The 17,683-nt window shown below is 51.0% G+C and overlaps 5 protein-coding genes across 5 annotated transcripts; 2 read left to right on the top strand and 3 right to left on the bottom strand.

The window, feature by feature from the left end:
• Window positions 1-624: 624 nt before the first annotated feature.
• STEHIDRAFT_159672 (uncharacterized protein) lies at window positions 625-1,872 on the top strand (the record flags this gene model as incomplete). The annotated part of the gene is made up of 8 exons (XM_007307082.1): window positions 625-654; window positions 712-778; window positions 835-874; window positions 931-1,162; window positions 1,332-1,399; window positions 1,472-1,566; window positions 1,628-1,654; window positions 1,727-1,872. 8 exons carry the CDS (start codon window positions 625-627, stop codon window positions 1,870-1,872), a joined length of 705 nt encoding a protein of 234 aa, XP_007307144.1.
• A 748-nt stretch (window positions 1,873-2,620) lies between these two features.
• Window positions 2,621-4,330, bottom strand: STEHIDRAFT_62351 (uncharacterized protein; the record flags this gene model as incomplete). The annotated part of the gene is made up of 7 exons (XM_007306733.1): window positions 2,621-2,674; window positions 2,757-2,819; window positions 2,885-3,330; window positions 3,385-3,405; window positions 3,458-3,586; window positions 3,654-3,744; window positions 3,827-4,330. The coding sequence occupies 7 exons, from the start codon at window positions 4,328-4,330 to the stop codon at window positions 2,621-2,623; spliced, it is 1,308 nt and encodes a 435-aa protein (XP_007306795.1).
• Window positions 4,331-5,120: 790 nt separating this feature from the next.
• Window positions 5,121-5,884, bottom strand: STEHIDRAFT_101158 (uncharacterized protein). Its single transcript, XM_007307081.1, has 3 exons — window positions 5,638-5,884; window positions 5,366-5,514; window positions 5,121-5,263 (listed from the first exon to the last, which is right to left on the bottom strand). The coding sequence occupies exons 1-3, from the start codon at window positions 5,789-5,791 to the stop codon at window positions 5,207-5,209; spliced, it is 360 nt and encodes a 119-aa protein (XP_007307143.1). The 5' UTR covers window positions 5,792-5,884; the 3' UTR covers window positions 5,121-5,206.
• A 211-nt stretch (window positions 5,885-6,095) lies between these two features.
• On the bottom strand, window positions 6,096-7,593 carry STEHIDRAFT_83033 (glutathione S-transferase). Its single transcript, XM_007306781.1, has 4 exons — window positions 7,306-7,593; window positions 7,104-7,225; window positions 6,353-7,013; window positions 6,096-6,286 (listed from the first exon to the last, which is right to left on the bottom strand). The coding sequence occupies exons 1-4, from the start codon at window positions 7,468-7,470 to the stop codon at window positions 6,200-6,202; spliced, it is 1,035 nt and encodes a 344-aa protein (XP_007306843.1). The 5' UTR covers window positions 7,471-7,593; the 3' UTR covers window positions 6,096-6,199.
• Window positions 7,594-8,822: 1,229 nt separating this feature from the next.
• On the top strand, window positions 8,823-16,806 carry STEHIDRAFT_123585 (kinase-like protein). The gene is made up of 27 exons (XM_007307080.1): window positions 8,823-9,078; window positions 9,131-9,219; window positions 9,271-9,418; window positions 10,197-10,304; window positions 10,422-10,767; window positions 10,854-10,967; window positions 11,071-11,276; window positions 11,341-11,585; window positions 11,698-11,840; window positions 11,909-12,046; window positions 12,109-12,312; window positions 12,405-13,270; window positions 13,329-13,358; window positions 13,413-13,502; window positions 13,566-13,623; window positions 13,687-13,779; window positions 13,834-13,925; window positions 13,978-14,107; window positions 14,163-14,285; window positions 14,339-14,702; window positions 14,764-14,939; window positions 14,993-15,154; window positions 15,212-15,455; window positions 15,512-15,856; window positions 15,911-15,999; window positions 16,062-16,274; window positions 16,330-16,806. The coding sequence occupies exons 1-27, from the start codon at window positions 8,980-8,982 to the stop codon at window positions 16,608-16,610; spliced, it is 5,196 nt and encodes a 1,731-aa protein (XP_007307142.1). The 5' UTR covers window positions 8,823-8,979; the 3' UTR covers window positions 16,611-16,806.
• The last annotated feature ends 877 nt before the right edge of the window (window positions 16,807-17,683 follow it).

Raw genomic sequence — 17,683 nt, 5'->3', positions numbered from 1 at the left:
TTTGATTTGACTAGACCCACTCACCGTTCGGGCACGTCGTACTCTTACTCTTCGATGGCTCTAGGATGAAGTAGGACCTCCACATACACACCTTGTTACTTAGATTACTCTCAAACGGAGAGATTACAGGTATTCTTCCCAAGGCAGTCTCTTTTGTGTTGACTTTTATTTTTGGGCTCAAATGCATCCTCGTTCGCGAAGGGGTCATAAGTTACCCAGCACTTTACATTCGCTAAAGGACCATTCATCAATACCTATGCATCCTGACACTCACGAATCCTCTATGTGTTTGACTTGGCGATGCAACACCCTGTAACAAGTCTCTCGAGTCGCCTGTGACACGTTCTACGTGGTATTAGTCTCTTTGACCCGGCGGTGCTAGCTTCGCTGTATGGTCATCACTCTGTGGCAAGCTCCCTCTCTTCCTCTCTTGACGCCTTGAAAGCCGCCGCATATGCAGTCCTCCTCTCAGAGCCCATCTTTATAAACTACAGGTTTTGTGCTACTTCTCGCCCTTCTTATCCCTTCATCGCCGTTCTTCGGCCACAGTCCCACATAAATCACTTTGGAATAATGCATTGGCGCTTGTTATCCCTCTTTATAGCTCTGACAGCATCGGTTCAGATGTCCATGCTGTCTGGAGCGTCTGCGAAGGTAATTATCATCTTCATCGCATGAGTATGAGGATATCTGACCATGTCCACTTTACAGTCTATAGTAGAAAAAGACGTTGACCGGTCTGTCGAAGTGTCCTGGCCTTCCCTCTTTAGTCGCGCCAGTACGTCTTAGAATATTTGCTCATCTTAACGACGGTGAAGTCTGACCCTTTGGCAGGCCTGACTGACGGCGGGTCTGGTGATGGGGATTGTGATCCGTGAGTAATATCATCTCACTCGAGTGTGTTAGTCGCTGAAGCTTGTACGCATTCAGTTGCGAGGCTGCCTGTTCCATCAACGAAGTCGGTGGGGGTGCTAAAAAACGATCCTCAGACGGCGAAGACGAGTACCCGGAGTTGAGAACGATCTACGGAAACGCAAGTGCTACCGAACCTTGGCTGGATAATGAGGTCGCTCGCTGGCACGTCATCGAAGGCCGTGCGAACACTCTTGCGTTCGACTGCGACAAGATTCCTAATGTCTGCCAGAACATGTGTTACGGAGTGGTAAGTAGCTCTCGCTCATTAGCTTTCTGAAACTGATATCCTTGCTACTCAATGGTGATAGAACTGTATGTCTTACTCGACTCTCGATTTGATCCTTCATTGTTCTCATGGATGTCAAATCCGTTATTGCTACAGGCAAAGGCCTCCCAAGGACTCTGACCGTCTCTAGAGCGACGGCCAAATGTCAGAATGCGCGAAAGAAGAACTCTTGCGGCTCTTCCAACCCCAACAGATGCAGTACGAGATTGTAAGGTCGCCTCTAAATCTTTCGAACGGGTAGTGTACTTACTGGTCCTCTGATTACAACAGCAACCCCGCCTTTGCTGCTGGTAATTCTTGTGATGAGTATCCATTTGCAAGCACGCTGGAGGGCCAACGAGCCGCACAGGACGCAGCTGCAACTCGTCAGTCACACAAATCTGCTCAATCATGCTCATAGGTCGCTCAAACACATTGGTTTTTTAGGGTGCGTGCCTAAGGGCGAGAACTCATGTAAGCCCATCTTTCGTACATGGTTGGTTCATTGTGATTGGCACCAAGATTGACCCGCACTTTCGCCTTTAGCTCAAGGCGGGAGCATTTCCGGGCTCTACCGTAAACTTCCAGACAACACGCAATTCACTGTTGAGTTTCACGGCGCCGCGGGGTCGACAGGATTCTGTGCGGCCAACCACCATTGTGCGGCCACAGCTGGTACTAGCCAACAGTGAAGGGCACACGTCGTCCTCCCCTCCGCGTTGATCATAAACGCCATCCGAGGATATCTATTTAGTACTAGGTGTTCGACAGTTGTAAGGGTCACTACCAGACCGTCATTGTCATTGTCCCTTTTAACTGGTATTCTTCATCGGTCTCTGCATGCCATGATTTTTACCAACATAACATCGCGAGTGAATCCCGGAGCAATGTCCGAGCATTTTTCCATAGTACCCATCATAATATGGAAAAGAAGCGCTATCGGATAGTCCAGCTGCTTGGAATATCCGATTCTAAGTCCTATGTTGGCCGGCGTCGTCGGTGGAATCGCTCTAGACAAATGACTTGCTGTCGGACGCAATGAGAACCCATACCGTTCACTGCGTTGACATTTGGGTTGATTGACCTCTCTGAACTTGTCATTGAAGAGTCTCGAGTCAACTTGACTGGATTGCAGACTGCTGATAATGACTTGCCCCGGTGCCGGGCACAGCGTAAGCATTCCCAATCCCGTTGAAGAAGATATCTTTGGTATGGAGCAGACCATAAGTGCGTGTATAAGTTATCCAACAAGCAAGGTGGCTGCTGCCGAAGGTAGCGCTCCCCCAGTGTGAACGTCGGTCACAATGCAGCGACATTCGTTGATAAGAACAGAACAGAAAGACATTGCAGAATAGGTGGCAGAAAGAACACCTATCAATTTCCAACAAAAACATTTTTCTCCTAAACCGGGCAAATTTTCCAGTATAAAGGGCCTATGCATTACGCTGAAAGTGCAGCGACGATACCGTCGAAGGCGGGCTTCGTGACCAAGTTCTGTCACAGATGGTACCATGAGCAACCAGGCAAGAACGGTCTGTACAAGAAGAGATATGAACGAAAGGAAACAGTGGCGTACCTCGTCCCAGGGGCACGCAGCGCCAGAGCCAGAGAAGGTTGAAGGCACCCAAGAGTACTTATCCTACACACCCATGCCAACACGTCAGTATCGTTAAAGCACACCAACGCAACAAACCAAAAACGCACCGTATAATCCCAGATCGTAATCCCAACACATCCATCCACATCCATACACGCCGCCACCACATTCTCATAATCCGTCTTCTGCTGCGCCAACAACTCGTCCGTCGCGGGCAACGTCATCCTAATATCCAACTCCGTAATCGCCACCTCGACACCCAAATCCGCGAACGTCTGAATCTGGGTCTTCAAGTCCGTCGGCACACTGCCGACGATGAAATGTGCCTGCATGCCGACGCCGTCGATGGGGACGGAGGCGGATGTCAGGTTGGAGACGAGCGAGGCCATGGCGGTGGCTTTGGCGCCGGCGTATTCGATGTTGTACTCGTTGATGTAGAGTTTGGTGGATGGGTCGGCGGTGCGGGCGGCGGTGAGGACTGTGGAGACGTACGAGGAGCCGAGGGTGTCGAAGAAGACGTCGGAGCGGAAGGTGCCGTCTTCGTTGAAGGGCTCTGGAATAGAGGTTAATATACTGTCGCTGGCGAGGATGTGTGAACTGCACTAACCATTGACAATATCGAACGCGTCTATGAGTCGTGCGTTAACAAAGGTCTACTTAAAGAACAAAAGATAACGTACAGGTCTGGCCCTTGAAGTGGTCGAGCAAGGTCGTGCAATGGGTGGTCATGACATCGGAAAGTTCGTCCGCGCTGAAGCCCCCACCAGAGACCCAACTGGGCAGTTGACTGTACCACACACAATTGTGACCTAAAAAACCAAACACGCTCAGCATTGACTGCCAATACATCGCATCCAATTGCAAAGATATTCTCACCGCGAAGAAGCTGCCCGTTGTCCTCAGCCAGTGTAGCGATCGCATCGGCATTTGTGAACGTGAACACCCCCTGTGTCGCCTCCGTCGCGTCCTAATTCCCGTAAACAACAACCCGCGCTCCATCAGCCAACATTCTCAGCGTCTCAGAAATTCGGAACCGCCTAGGCACTCACCCACTTCCAACTATTCCCCGGCGTAATCTGCCCAAACATACTACTGTCGCTCAATATCGCCACATAATCCGTGTCCGTCAACTCCGGGTTATCCGTCGCGGAGCCAAAGTATTTCTTCCCGGCGGCAACGGCGAGGGAGTTGAGGCTGGCGGTGGAGGTAGAGGAAGCAGCTGCAGCGACGGCGGTGGAAGCGACGGACGATGAGGCGACAGCAGAGGAAGATATAGCGGCAGAAGATGTGGCGGCAGTAGACACTGATTTGACGGAGGAGGCGGAAGATGTGACAACGGCGATGGAAGAAGATACTACTGAAGAAGAAACAACAGCGGCAGTCGTGGCGACCGAAGGAGAACTCTGCGAAAGATCGCCACCACCACAGCCAGCAGGAATCTCCTGCGACTGGACTTCGTTTTGTTGCCTGTGGTTTCGAGGTGTCGGTATGGCATGGGCCGAAAGGGGGCCGAGGGCGAGGAGGGCGGTGGAGAGGAAGGAGAAGGAGAGCATTTTTGGTTGAAATTGGACGGTTGGTTGGATAGATTGAGCTGAAGGCGAGGTTGAGCTAGGAAAGTCGGGATTGGTTGGGAAGATGGGATGAGTAAAGGTGGCAAGGTGACCAGACCGGCGCGAGTGGAAAATTGGAGCTAAAGCAGAGCAGAAAGGTCTGAGGCCTCAATGCAAGGGACCAAATTGACAAGGAGAATATAAAACGAAAGGTGTAGTGCAAACGAAGGTAAGTCGGGACGCTAGGTCTCGGACTGCAGACGGAAAGGCGAATGTTTGGACAGGAAAACATTCGCGCGAGCTGTTCCTGGCCTTTTATATGTTCTTGCGCAGCTCGAGATTCCTGAGATTGACATCGAGACCGAGGGCTGTCGAAAGGAAGGAAGTGACCGCCCTGACCGCCGAGGGATGTGGATGGCAACAAGCGGAAAGAGACCGAGACGTTCCACGTGGTCGATGGGACGGAAGCATCTGAACCGCATAATGAAGACCAGTCAATGAGGGGAGTACACAGTTGTTGGGCGAGATCGGAGAGGCCGTTCGAAAAAAAAGGTCGATTAGTGAAGGAATTCTGTGTGCTAGCTGCCATACAACAGCCATATCTTTCCGTCAACCAGCCAAGGTCAAAGTCTGGCAACATGAAGAAATTGCCAAGGACGGATCGCACAAACGTTGGTGAGGTCCTTTGCGCAGTATCGCAACGGTAATGATGGATGTCATATAGAAACGGTATACGTTGTGTAGATCGCATTTGGCGAAGATTTGATCAGGTTTTGCCGACCGTTTATCATGTTGTGGCCCGAAGGTCTGCTGTGGCGAGGGTGCACTGAGGTCACGATACAATTCCATGACATGATCATCGAGCAACATGAAAGTCCTTCATGGCCACGGAAAGGCCGAGTTGAAAGGCAGGATAACAAGTTTCTCCGGGTCCCACTATTGCAAGCAATGTTAGCTAGCTTTCACTCAAATCAACTCACACCTGAACTCGCCACACGTCTACCGTGACCAGGAAGACAAAGAGATGATGGGACTCACCACACCGGAAGTATAATAAATATCACTTTCCACAGACTTCTTCACGTCCTCAATACTATCAGCCTGGAAGAACATGACGGAGCCCACCATCTTCTTCTGTGTTGCGCCCGGTGTTACAGAGTCGGGACTGAACATAGCACCGCCCAGTTCTATGAGAGATACCATCAATATATATCCGTACTCCCTCGTAACACTTTCCGTCCATGGTTCCACGCAATACAACTACACCCAGCCCTTCATAGAAGACGGAAAGGTAAAGAAACGCTACGTACTGACATATCCCGTATCATGAAACTCCGCGACCCTTTCCAAATGTTTCGAACGCACCGACTGTCTTCGTTCCAGTGTACCAGGCTCTGTCTTGTCTGGCGCGTACACGACCCACGTTTGCTTTGTGGACGACGGCGACGACGGCGAGGATGACATGAATCGTAGATGGGCTGGTAAGAGTGGGCGTCTACATGGTGTTGGTGTTTGAGCCAGGACGCGATGTTGGAGTGCTGTTGAGCGGAGAGGCTGAAAGGAGGTTCGCGAGAGCATGTTTCTGAGATTTGCGTATGTTGAGGCTGGTATATAGGTAGGATGTTCTTGTGTGAGCAACAGGCGGGAGAGGCTCGTGGTGGTTGGGGAAGAGCTTGAGCCTTGAGGTCGAACATTGCACCTTTCAGGTGGCACCAAAAGTGTGGCCCAATTCTCCAGTTCACGAATATACCAGTCAGATCATTAGGAGTTAAGAGCCTGTCCCATATGGATCATGACTTTTCGGCTTCGTAGTAGTACATGAATACACCCTCCATATATGAAGCTTTCCCGGGAGTAAGAACAATTACACTGCTACTTCGCATCCAACGGTAAGATATCCGGGAGCGGTCCCTTGGGTATGACCCTCGCCTTCTGTGCATTCGCGTATCCTCTCTTGATCTACGACCACCGAAAGAAACGAAGATTTAGCCAAGTCCTCCTCAGAAGCAGACCAAACCAACTCACATGCTCAAAATACGTCGTCTTCCTAAACGCGCCCCTCGTCACACTTACATCCTCATCCCAATACAACCTCCTCAACCACCCATGCAACCTCGGATAATCATGCCTCACCATCTTCAAATTACACTGAAACAACGTATAATACCCGACATCGAACCTCGCGATCGTCGGATAGAGCCTTATATCCGCCTCCGTCAAATGCCCACCCACCAAATACTTCCCGTTGCCTTCCTTCTCATTCGCCTCCAAAATCGCCTCCAAACGATCTAACGACGCGAATACGGCCTCACAAGCTTCCTCGTACGCGGCTTGGGTGGTGGCGAACCCGGTTTTGTAGACCCCGTTGTTGACGGTATCGTACACCCATTCGTTCATGTCATCGATCTCCTTCCGCAGCGCTTCGTTCTGCGCGGGATAGTACCCGCCGAGTGGATGTGCGGATTCCCGGCGCTCAGGGGGCAGGAGAGAGTCAAAGGCGGAGTAGAACATGCGGATGATTTCGGAGGATTCGTTGGAGACTATCGTTTCCTGCTTTTTGTCCCAGAGGACGGGGACGGTGAAACGGCCGGCGTAGGAAGGGTCGGCTTTGAGGTAGAGTTGGCGGTGGAAGGTGAAGCCGTAGAGTGGGTCCTTGGGGTCTGTGCCGTGTAGGCCGGTGTAGGCCCTGGGTGGAAAAGGAGGTATATAGTCGTGGTATCAGAATAACAATGAAGGGATACGGAGTGTTGGTTCGGTGGAGATGGGTGGGACGTACCATCCTTGCTCCGTCATTCCAGAGTCCATAGTGACAAGCTGAATGATATCTTCCAGACCTTTCAAAGACCTCACGAGATTGGTACGACTCGCCCAGGGACATCCCGGATTGATATACAGAACCTACGCCAGCATCTTCCGCGTTAGCACCATCACCATCTAGAGTGAACGCTGCATGAGATTAAGTTGGAAAATCAACGCACATATCGGTCCTTCTCTGCAGGAAACTCAGCCCCCGGATCCGCAGACACGAAATTCCGAAACTTCGAAGCTGGCCTGCGAAACTTCCCGTCTTTATCAGCGAATTGGTCGATCTTCCTCCCGTCGTGATGGCTAGCATCCGCGTTGCCTTTCAGATCCGTCGACATGGCGTTCGTTATACAAGGGGTGCTAGTGGAGAGCAGCTATGAAGGATATGACAACAGGGATAGGGACTTGATCCAATGGTGGAGTCGAGGTGAAGAGTGCGAGTCCCTTTTATACCACACTCCTCTTTGAAAGCGGTACGGAAGTTACGCAGTTCGTTGTAGCGCTGTGTCATCAGCTGAGGCTGAAAAAGCAGCGCTCTGTAAGAGGAAGCTTATATGGGAATGATGACGAGGATGGTGTGACTAAAGGGGCTAGGAGAGAGTAAAGGAAATACTTATCATGTTGGAGATTGACGCCATTGTTGTGGGCAATGCACAAACGGGATCGTGTCACGAGGATCAGCCTGGAAGTTCAAGTAGACGATCCGCTTTATGATGTGTGGCGCCGGCGTGCATGGGTGGCGCAAGTATTCCGAAACGACAGGGGTAAACTTCGGAGAGATCTCAAAATCGCAGACCTCCATGACTAGACCAAGCCGAGTGGATTCGGTCACCATTGCACGATACGCTGCACTCAATCGGCGATATTTACAAAACCAAACGTTTCGCATATTGGAAAACTAGAGATGGGCGGCGACTATTTTAGCTGACCTGTCTCCAAATGGCACGACTCACAGTCATGATTGTCCTATAACTGAACTCTAGAGTGTGCATGGAATCCTGTAGTGAGAACACTCATGAAGATCCTCATATCCGTCGCGTCTCATTTATCCAGGTCCAAGAATACACCCATCTCGCACATATGATGAACTCCTCGAGGCAGCAAAGAAAGCCGACTCCTTGAATGCCGCTTTGACGAGTGTATGCAGAGCTTGTATTCATAGAAAGACGCACGATTGTGTAGATCTAGGCCCATGGTGATACATGAATTCGAAAAACCCTTTCTCTCCCCTTCTCTCCTTGAACGTTGTCTCCACAGCTTCGTGCAAGCCTAAAAAACTTGGAGAACAAAAGCATGTAAGAGAGAAGCACAGGATCTGTTGAAGGACAATGAGCCTGCGAGCAAATCGCTGCGTTTGAAGCCCAGAGAAGAACAGGATGAGAAACGTGTTGGCCTTGAGGGTGCCCTGCAGGCGATGTTGTACGGCAATCAGAGCAGAGGAAGTTCTATAGAAACACGCAGCGCAGGAACGTTCGCAAAATAGACATACGAAAGCACAAAAGCAGTAAAAGGCGCAGGCCGTCGCGCACCATGCACCGCGGTCATGATGGTTGTTGGATGGTTGAGAACGAAAATGAGAGGACCCCATCCTGACTCGTCGTGACTCTGTTCAAAGCGGTGTCCGGAGTCCTCTTACGACATAAGGAGGCAGCCGTTTATATCTAAACAGGCTTTGCTCCTGACCTCCATCTCCTCTCCGGACACACGACACATCCCCTTGTCTTTTTTGTAGGACAAAGAGCCATGGCCGCTTGAGCTGCCGAGGTCCACTGGGCCCTCCCCTTCTCAAGTATCACTCGCCACTACCAACCGTGCTCTCTTCTCGCCATCTTCTCGCGACTCGAAGGATGGAATCTACAGCAGAACTACAAGAATCAGAACTTACCGTACTAAAGTCGATATACGGCGATGATTTCATCGAATGTCCGCCTCCAAAGGCATGGAAGGTGTGTGTTTTTCAATTGGTAAAGAGGATTGCGTGCTGAGAGGTGCATGCAGGGAGCCGCCAGGCTTCACGAATTTATCATCAAGGTAGCACATCCACTCGAGGAACATGCATCCAAAGTATACTTTCACCTACACGTCGTGTGCGTTTCCTTTTTATTCCTGTATTTCTGCTCTGCTCATCTGTTGCATAGATTTCCCAAGACTTATCCCACGAACACATACGCCACATTCACGATACAACAACCGATCAAGGGTTTGTCACACGAGCAAGTCTCGAAGTTATCGAACGCTATCCACGCAGAGGCTAAGGTGCGCAAGGGGTCTGAGGCAGTTCACGATGTGAGTTTTCCGTTCTCATTTTCGTCGAAGTCTGCGCTTGGTCTTGCGTACGCCAACAGAGAAGGTGTGGCGACCGCTCTTCACTCTCCGTGCAGGTCGGTAAAATAAGTCTGAGACTTTTAGGAGATCAAAAGTCGAGCTGGTTGATATAAAATCGAAGAGTGCATTGTGCTTTGGTCATGCTGGAGGAACTTTCGTGGTTGGGAGATGATATTATCGTGCTTGGGAGGCGATACCATCGTGGTCGGAGATGACACTATCGTGGCCACAAATCCAGACAGACGGTGTTTCTTAGATATGGTGATCCCATCGCCAGAGTTACTGTGCTTCGGGTGTATCTGTCGCATAAGAGTGTGTTCGCATGAAGTTGATGAACGAGACTTCCGGTTTGTGCGGAAGCGCCACACGCCACACAAATTTCAGGCGCTGGATATTTTCGATATCAGCCGTTGCCTTTCCGGACCTCTTTCTTACCGTTTGACGGCCGATTTCGGCCCCCTTCGAGGTTGTGTTGACTGTCTTTTGCAAAACACCCGGAAGATTCTCGAATCTTCCCCACTGTTTCTGTCCACTTACGATGTTCCTCTGAGTCACCAAATATCCTCATACGTGTCCCAAAGATCATCCGGTGGTCACAAACGCACTTCGTTCCCACCAATTCGCCTTCATTCTGTCTCCTTCTTTTCGTTATGACTCGTCGTCATAGTTCGCGCTTCTCATGACTCGACCTCTGAACCAAAACCAATTACCGTAATTCAACTCATTCTCATCCAACCAGATCGCTTGCCACGCACAAGACTGGATATCCGCGAATGTTACTCCTCCGAAGGAGATCGTAGGCTCACTAGCGACTGAAATGAACAAGCGTGCCGTCGAGGAGGAGAGGGTGCGTACATTTTCTTATTTCCGTATCTATCTCTTCCCTTCCTGCTACTCTGCCCTCTCCTATTCACAACACACCTCAAGTAACGCTGGAGTTGACGGTGGTATTTATGTCCATCAGGCGAAACGTGAACAAGAAGCAGTCGAGGCCGAACACCAACGCGAGCTCGCCCGCATCCAAGCCGAACACTTCAACGAACAGATCCGCCTCGACGTCCAGCGGCAACAAAAAGAGAGAGAACAATGGGCTCGGATACATAACCAGCAGCAGCAAACGAGGGAAAGAGCGGAATCAAATGCGACAGATTCCACGGAGGTTCCGGGAGACGAGGATGGAGGGATAGGAGGAGGAGGAGCAGGAGGAGCGGTGGTCGTTTCAGAGGATGTGTTGACGCAGAGTTTTGATATGGAGGTGGAGATTGCGGGGATTAGGTTTGATACGGTGAAGTTGTTTCATCCGAGGAAAGGTGTGTTTTCGATGTTTCCTTCGGGCTGGCAGAAAGATACGGGTCATAGGTTTGCTGATTGACGGGTAATTTTTAAACCTGGACAGAGTGTTTGGGCATGATGTATTTGGCAGATCCGGTCTGTGAAGATGCCAACGCTACGCTTCCTCTCGAAGTGCACGTCATCACCTTCGACGCGAGTTACTACGCTACAACCCAAGGTACTTCCTTCCTCCTATCCTGCCGTCCCATCTGGTCATCATTGTTCATGTTTACACCTTTGCTACCATGACTGTACTCACATTTATACCTCGCTCCACATAGGAAAGAAGAAACTCAGACAAGCCGAGAACGAGCTCCAGAAGCTGATCAACATCCGCCATGTCAACCTCCTCAGCGTCTACGCCGTCAAGCTCACGCTCCCCTTCTCCGGTCCTCCAAAGCTGGCCATCCTCCTGGAACAGAGGCCGTCGATGACCCTCCACGATGTTTTGGAGGATTGCGATGCCCTACGGGAGGAGCGCGCGACTGTATGTTCTCTCTCCAATACTTTGTCTACTACTTCTAATCCAGTTGCCCTGTCGGTCGGTCTAGGACTACCTCGTGCAAATCCTCTCCGGCCTTCAAGCAATCCACTCTGGGGAACTCGTCCATCGCGGTCTCACCACCCATTTCATAGGACTCGCAAACCGGACGGAAGCCCCAGGTCAGGGACAGTCGAAGGTGGTGAAGGTGGGCAAGGCGGCGTATTATATGCGTTTGTTGGATCTGCATCGATCGAATCCGTTTGGGAACGACATTTCAAGCGTTATCGGATACTTCAATTTACCGCAGGAATGGTGCGTATTCTTTCTCCTTGACGTTCAGCATGATCTGCATGAGCGAGCGTACATTCGGGGCGTTGATGATAACTTGCTAATGGATCATGCGAATGGACTTTCACGGAATTAGGCTCGGGAAGGACGCATTGGATTCTGCCTTGGTCTACACTCGCAGTCGAGACTTGCATTGCGTGGGAATCATTCTGCTGCAGATGCTCCTCGGCCTGGACGTCGTCAACCGGTTTCCTGACGCCCAGAGCGCCATGAAAGCTTGTGCGTATTTACTCTTTCCCACTTTCCGCCCAGATCCTTAGTGGCTCACATGCATCGTGTTACTCTAGCTGTCATGTCGGACTCGTTACAACGCCACGCGAAGAGTATGCTCTCGCCTAAGAAGGCCGTTTCTCCTGCAACCATCCTCGCAGATCTAGATTCCGCATTTCACAGCAAGACGAAGACCGCAGCTATCCCGATATCTAGTACGTGATGAGCATCTCGGTTTACCTTTACTAGGCTGACAGAGCAATGCTGAACTTGCCAGGTCTTACCCCAGGCCCGAAGACACCACAGACTATGAACTATAACAGTTCGCCCGAGATTGATTATTTCAGGCCTGCGGCGGTCATCCAGCCGAAGAAGGATAGTCGGTGGAAAGATGATTGGGAGGAGCTGGAGTTGCTTGGGAGAGGTGCGTTTGGGTCTGTCGTTAAGGCGAAGAATAAGCTGGATGGTGCTATCTATGCCGGTGCGTTTCTTCCTCCTTGCTCTAGCTTCCGCCCAGACTCGCGTACTCTGCCGTCCGATTTGATTGAATGACTTGAACCCGATCGTATATAGTCAAGAAGGTCAAACTCAGATACCCAGAAAGCGACGCGAAGATTTTGCGTGAAGTTCACGCTCTATCAAGGCTCAACCACCGCTCTATCGTCCGGTATTCGACCGCCTGGATTGAGTACCATTCTCCGCTCAACGACGACTCCCTATCCAGCTCTGAATCTGGCTCCGGCCCTCCTTCCATCGGTGCCCCCGACGATGACTCTGACGGTCTCTCTGACGGTGACGGTGATGAATCAGACTCGGAGTCTGGCTCGGAAGGGACGGACGACGGGATGACTTCCGTTCCCAACAGTCACGACGGAAGCTCGCGCAGGCAGAAGTCCACGACGACGCATAAGAAGAGGGTGAAACAGCGTAGGTTCTTCCGGGAGGGCTCGACGGATCCGTATACGGTCGATTATAACGATTTCGATCGGGACAATAATAACAGCGGGACGTCGTTTCCCAGTATCCATTTTACGTCTTCCGGGTCGGGGGAGAGGATGATCCCGAGCGACGAGGAGTTTAGTGATGAGCAGGAGTTGGATGTGTTCGATGAGGCGCCTTGGAAGGGTGGGAGGAACGGGAGCAGGAACGGGGTAGGGGTAGGGTTAGGATCCATGGATGGCGCCGGGATGGATGATTTCGATGTTGGAACGCCGAATGCGGATAGTGTGTTGAAGGACCAGATGGCTCTGCGAGGGCTGAATGCAGGTGCGAGCGCGATCATGAATGGAACGTCGAACGGGAATAGGAACGGCTTGTTGAGACCACCGGGGACGGGACATCTGATGGCGAGGCTGGTTAGTCCGGAAAGGAACGGAGAAGTGTTTGGTAGGCCAGCGACACCTGTGCCTGCAGTTTCGAGGACGCTATATATCCAGATGGTGAGTCTTGGTCGTCTTTGGGTGACGGGTCCCAGAGTTAATATCTTACGCTTTTTAGGAATTTGTCGAGCGTCAGACATTGAAGGAGGTGGGTTTGTCCATTAGCTCAGTGTACGAAAGTTATACTGATCATTGGACCTAGCGCATCGCTGAGGGCTTGACGGAAGATGATGGCTGGCGGCTGTTGCAACAGCTGGTGGACGCCCTCATGCATATGGACAGCATGGGAATCGTAAGACATCCTAGTGTGATTATGCTTTTCAAGATGCTGACTCAATATGTGCTACTCCGCCAGTTACACCGCGATATCAAATTGACCAATATCTTCATAGACAGCAAAGGCGACTGCAAAGGCAAGTTTGTAGTCGACATTGTACCATCTATGCTAGTTCTAAACCAACTTCTACTCCCGCTAGTTGGTGATTTCGGTCTTGCCACCACCAGTGCAGCTGTCGATCCATCCGATGTGTCTCCTCACATCACATCTACCGAGGCCGACATGACGCTAGGTTTGTGTTTTGCTATCGGTTCTGCGTAGTCGAATACTCAGTTTGAGATCATAGAGGTTGGGACACGGTTGTACATCGCGCCTGAGATCTTGTCCCGCAAGAAAGGACCAAGAAATCACACCAAGGCGGACATGTATAGCCTTGGCGTAAGTTTGCTTTGACTGCGATAATGTACCGTGCTGATTACTAGTTTTCTAGATCGTATTCTTCGAGATGAACTACTTCTTTTCCACAGGTGCAGAACGTATCGCTGTTATCGAGAATTTGCGTAAGCCGGAGATCGTGTTCCCACATGACTGGGACACACTTCGAACGCGGCAGAGACAGAGTAAGCCTACCACCATCCTTTCGGCCAAGATGCCTCACCTGATTACGCTTTAAAGTCATCACCTGGCTCCTTCACCACGATCCTGCGGAGAGGCCGTCAGCGCTGGACCTTTCGCAAAGTGGCCTCTTACCTCCAAGGCTCGAGGACGAATATTTCAAGGATGCAATCCAAATGATGGGTAACTATACATTTTTCAACATGATTTACTCAATCGCTGATGATCTGTACAAGCCAAGCACGATTCACCCCATCATCAGGCCGCATTGCAGGCACTTTTCGACGAACCACCCAGAGACATCAGCACCGTGATGTACGACAAAGAGGTCGAATACCCCGAACATGCCACTCTCACCAGCGTCGTGTACGACACTCTGTCTGACATCTTCCGCTTGCATGGTGCTGTCGACATGGAACCACCGCTTCTCATACCAGTCGCTAAGAACGACGAGAAAGCCAACCGGGCTTTGCTCCTGGACCATCATGGAGAAGTAGTATCGCTGCCGGATAACGCGCTCGTCCCATTCGCTCGCTTGGCCGCGCGCACAAATACCCAGAGGATAAAGAGGTTTCACATCGGTGATATCTACCGACCGAAGTAGGTTTTCTGTCTTCCTTTCAACGCAGCGGATGATGCTGACGTGTATTTTTGCTTTCAGCGTTGGTACCGGTCATCCTCGGGTTTCGAAAGCCGCTGTGTTCGACATCATCACGACGGATCTCGCGAACGGCGGAAGTGCGGCCAGTGCAGAGGCCATGATCATTATGCACGAATGTCTCAACTCGTTCCCGAATCTCAGCCAATACTATGACATACATATCTCGCATTCCAAGAGTACGTTTTCCTTTCTTCGACAAAGGCCACAGCTCTCATGTTGGTCTGCGTAGTCATCGATATAGCTCTCAACCGCATCCCCGATGATATTCGTTCCGCCGTCGTCGAGATCCTCACGCAGACGAGGTCTAGTTGGGCTCAGAAGCGGTCTGCTCTATTGAAGAGTGGCTTGATGCGAACGACCGTCGATGAGCTGGAGGTTCTGAATGATGCCGGTACGTATCCCATCCTAATACATCATCTCCCCTGCATTAACAGCATTTTACACACAGACGACGACGTGGACGGCCTCCTATCCAGACTAGAGAAGGTTTCGCCTCATCTACACGCCCTGACTGCGCTTGCTGCAGACGAGATCAAGAAGGCTATCCAATATGCGGTCATCGCTGGCGTTTCACGACGTATCATCTTCCATCCGATGATGATCAGCGACCGTAAATCCCTCTTCAAGGATGGTATCTATTTCGAAGTCGTGCGACGGAACAAGCACGGCGATGTTCTTGCTACCTCTGGAAGGTCCGTTTTCCCCTGCATACCCATTTACCGCGCGTCCTCATCGAAGTCATTTACAGATACGACCACCTTATCTCCAAGTACTCTGCTCCTAAGTTGAAAGGCGATCCTGTATGTGCTGTCGGTCTACAAATCTCTCTGGAGAAGATCCTAGTGGCCCTTGCATCCTTCCAAGCCGTCTCGGTGAAAACATTATTCAAGGAGCAACGATCGTTCGGCTTCTGGAGTCCTCGTCGATGCGACGTCTATGTTGTCTCATATCAACCAGGGTACCTGAACGATAGGCTGGAGGTTGCTGCACTACTGTGGCGTAACAACATCAGCGCCGATGTTATGTATGAGTCCGGTCTTCCTGACCGTGAGCATGAGAACCACTACGATCTCTGCAACAGGGAGGGTATCTTGTACGTATTCCCGTTTCCGACGCTTCCGTCCTTGTGCTGAAGGACTTTCTGTAGGTTCACAGTCTGGCCACGTCCTCGCGGTATGCGTCGAGATCAGCCTGCTTTCCGCGTCAAGAGTATCCTGAAGAGAACCGAGCATGACAGTACGTTCCTTCTCATGGATTTTGCATCGGCCATTCACTCATCTGTCCATGTGACTCTTCAGTTTCACGACAGGAACTGGTCGGGTGGTTGCAACAACAGATATCGGAGCAGAAACGCATCGATGCGACCACGTCGGGTGCACCTGCTGTATCTGAAGCCTATCAAGGTCCCGTCCAGTCCAAGGATACCGGCAATGCTCCCGAGGTTCAACTTGTACTTCCTGTGGACACCAAGAAGCAGCGAAAACAGACGAAGCAGATTTTCTTGGATAGAGGTTAATTTCCTTGTCATCATACCTTTTAACCATAATTCTGACATATCACCTTCAGCTTTCGAGATGGGTGTTCAGATCAAGACTGCCGTGCAGAGTGGATTACCCGTTATCGCTGTGGACGTCTCCGCTTCCGTCTTTGACTCCATGGCCAAGTCCTCCAACTGGGTCACGGACGATGAGGCTTACAAATCTATCGCAGCTAGTTTCTCAACACCACAATCTCCCGGTTACGCGTATCAAGTCCGAGAGTCTGTCGCTCGTAAGCGCGCAGATGGTCATCGTTTTGTGTTATTGTTTGCTGTTCGAGACGAACGTGTCGCGCTTCTCACTCTCTGATGCTTCTACACATTTCTTCCTCCCTGACCTTGGATTATTCTGTCTCTCTCTCTCTGCCTCTATTCTATATATCTTTCGAACACGAACACGTCTACTCTCAACATGGTTATAATCAGTCTCAATATACTCACTCATGTCTCATGCTGTTGATTCCGCTCGCATCGCTGATATGTATTCTACACTATGTATTTCTGCTAACGTCAAACATTCTCGATCTCGATCTCGTCGTTCACCCTAGTCTGGACAGAGACTGTCACTTTAAGTCAACTCTAAGTGCTCACAGTAGGTCCACTGCCGTGTCTTGGTTATCTCCCTCGAGCTAAACTTGTGCATTCCAGGTCATTTTGGACGATTTGGCTCTGTTCTATCCTCTTCTCGGCTGGCGTTGGCTCGTTCTGGGGGCTTATAGTTGAAGTTGGTGACATACTTAACTTGGATTTAGAGCTCCGCCCCTATGCAACGCCGCGGCCAACTTGAACCCGCCAGAAAATCAAATCGGTCCCGGAACTTGAACGTGACGAGCACCGCCAAACAACGTCGGGCGTCGTGGCGCACGATGAACCCAGGAATTTTGCTTCCATGCAGAGTCGCAGACGGCTGACCATCGCCGTGCCCGCCATCACGCATCAAACCAAGAAGTCTCGCTAGCGGAGAGTAGTCACCGGTCAAGTCATTCTGAGTCCTGCTCCTGTCTGCCACAAGTCTTGCAGAGACCAGCACGCGTATATAACTCAGCATCCGTGAGCTCGACATGATCGACATCTCTATTCCCAACGACCCACTACTAGTCTGAGGCAAACCAGAGCTCCTCTTGGACTAACGGTCTCTTCTCGACTTACAGCCACCACGCCCGCCGCCTTCGAGGTCTCGTTTGAGATGAGTTTTGGCGTATTCTCTGCGGACCCTAGGGAGAGAACTCCCCCTCCAGAACCGATCCACAAACTCGAGCTCCCGCAACCTGGTCCATATACGCTTCCGGGGTTTGGCCTGCCGGTCAACTTCGAACCGCAACCGGAACGGACAGTACATCGCTCTCTTGGTCCTCCGACGTTCCAGAGTCAACAGGTTACCTA

The sequence above is a fragment of the Stereum hirsutum genome, assembly GCF_000264905.1.
Source record: "Stereum hirsutum FP-91666 SS1 unplaced genomic scaffold STEHIscaffold_12, whole genome shotgun sequence".
Lineage (NCBI taxonomy): Eukaryota > Fungi > Basidiomycota > Agaricomycetes > Russulales > Stereaceae > Stereum > Stereum hirsutum.
This window is presented reverse-complemented; position numbering and strand designations above follow the sequence as displayed.

What these genes read in the sequence shown, in the direction of transcription:
- STEHIDRAFT_101158 (XM_007307081.1), bottom strand. Translation starts at nt 5,791, where the DNA reads ATGTCATCCTCGCCGTCGTCGCCGTCGTCCACAAAGCAAACGTGGGTC. An exon ending in TCATGATACGGGATATGTCA is followed by an intron (nt 5,515 to 5,637) that starts GTACGTAGCGTT and finishes TATCTCTCATAG; the next exon opens with AACTGGGCGGTGCTATGTTC. An exon ending in TTTATTATACTTCCGGTGTG is followed by an intron (nt 5,264 to 5,365) that starts GTGAGTCCCATC and finishes TGCTTGCAATAG; the next exon opens with TGGGACCCGGAGAAACTTGT.
- STEHIDRAFT_83033 (XM_007306781.1), bottom strand. Translation starts at nt 7,470, where the DNA reads ATGTCGACGGATCTGAAAGGCAACGCGGATGCTAGCCATCACGACGGG. An exon ending in CTGCAGAGAAGGACCGATAT is followed by an intron (nt 7,226 to 7,305) that starts GTGCGTTGATTT and finishes ATGCTGGCGTAG; the next exon opens with GTTCTGTATATCAATCCGGG. An exon ending in AGACGACGTATTTTGAGCAT is followed by an intron (nt 6,287 to 6,352) that starts GTGAGTTGGTTT and finishes CGGTGGTCGTAG; the next exon opens with ATCAAGAGAGGATACGCGAA.
- STEHIDRAFT_123585 (XM_007307080.1), top strand. Translation starts at nt 8,980, where the DNA reads ATGGAATCTACAGCAGAACTACAAGAATCAGAACTTACCGTACTAAAG. An exon ending in GGTCTGAGGCAGTTCACGAT is followed by an intron (nt 9,419 to 10,196) that starts GTGAGTTTTCCG and finishes TCATCCAACCAG; the next exon opens with ATCGCTTGCCACGCACAAGA. An exon ending in GGAGGTTCTGAATGATGCCG is followed by an intron (nt 15,155 to 15,211) that starts GTACGTATCCCA and finishes TTTTACACACAG; the next exon opens with ACGACGACGTGGACGGCCTC.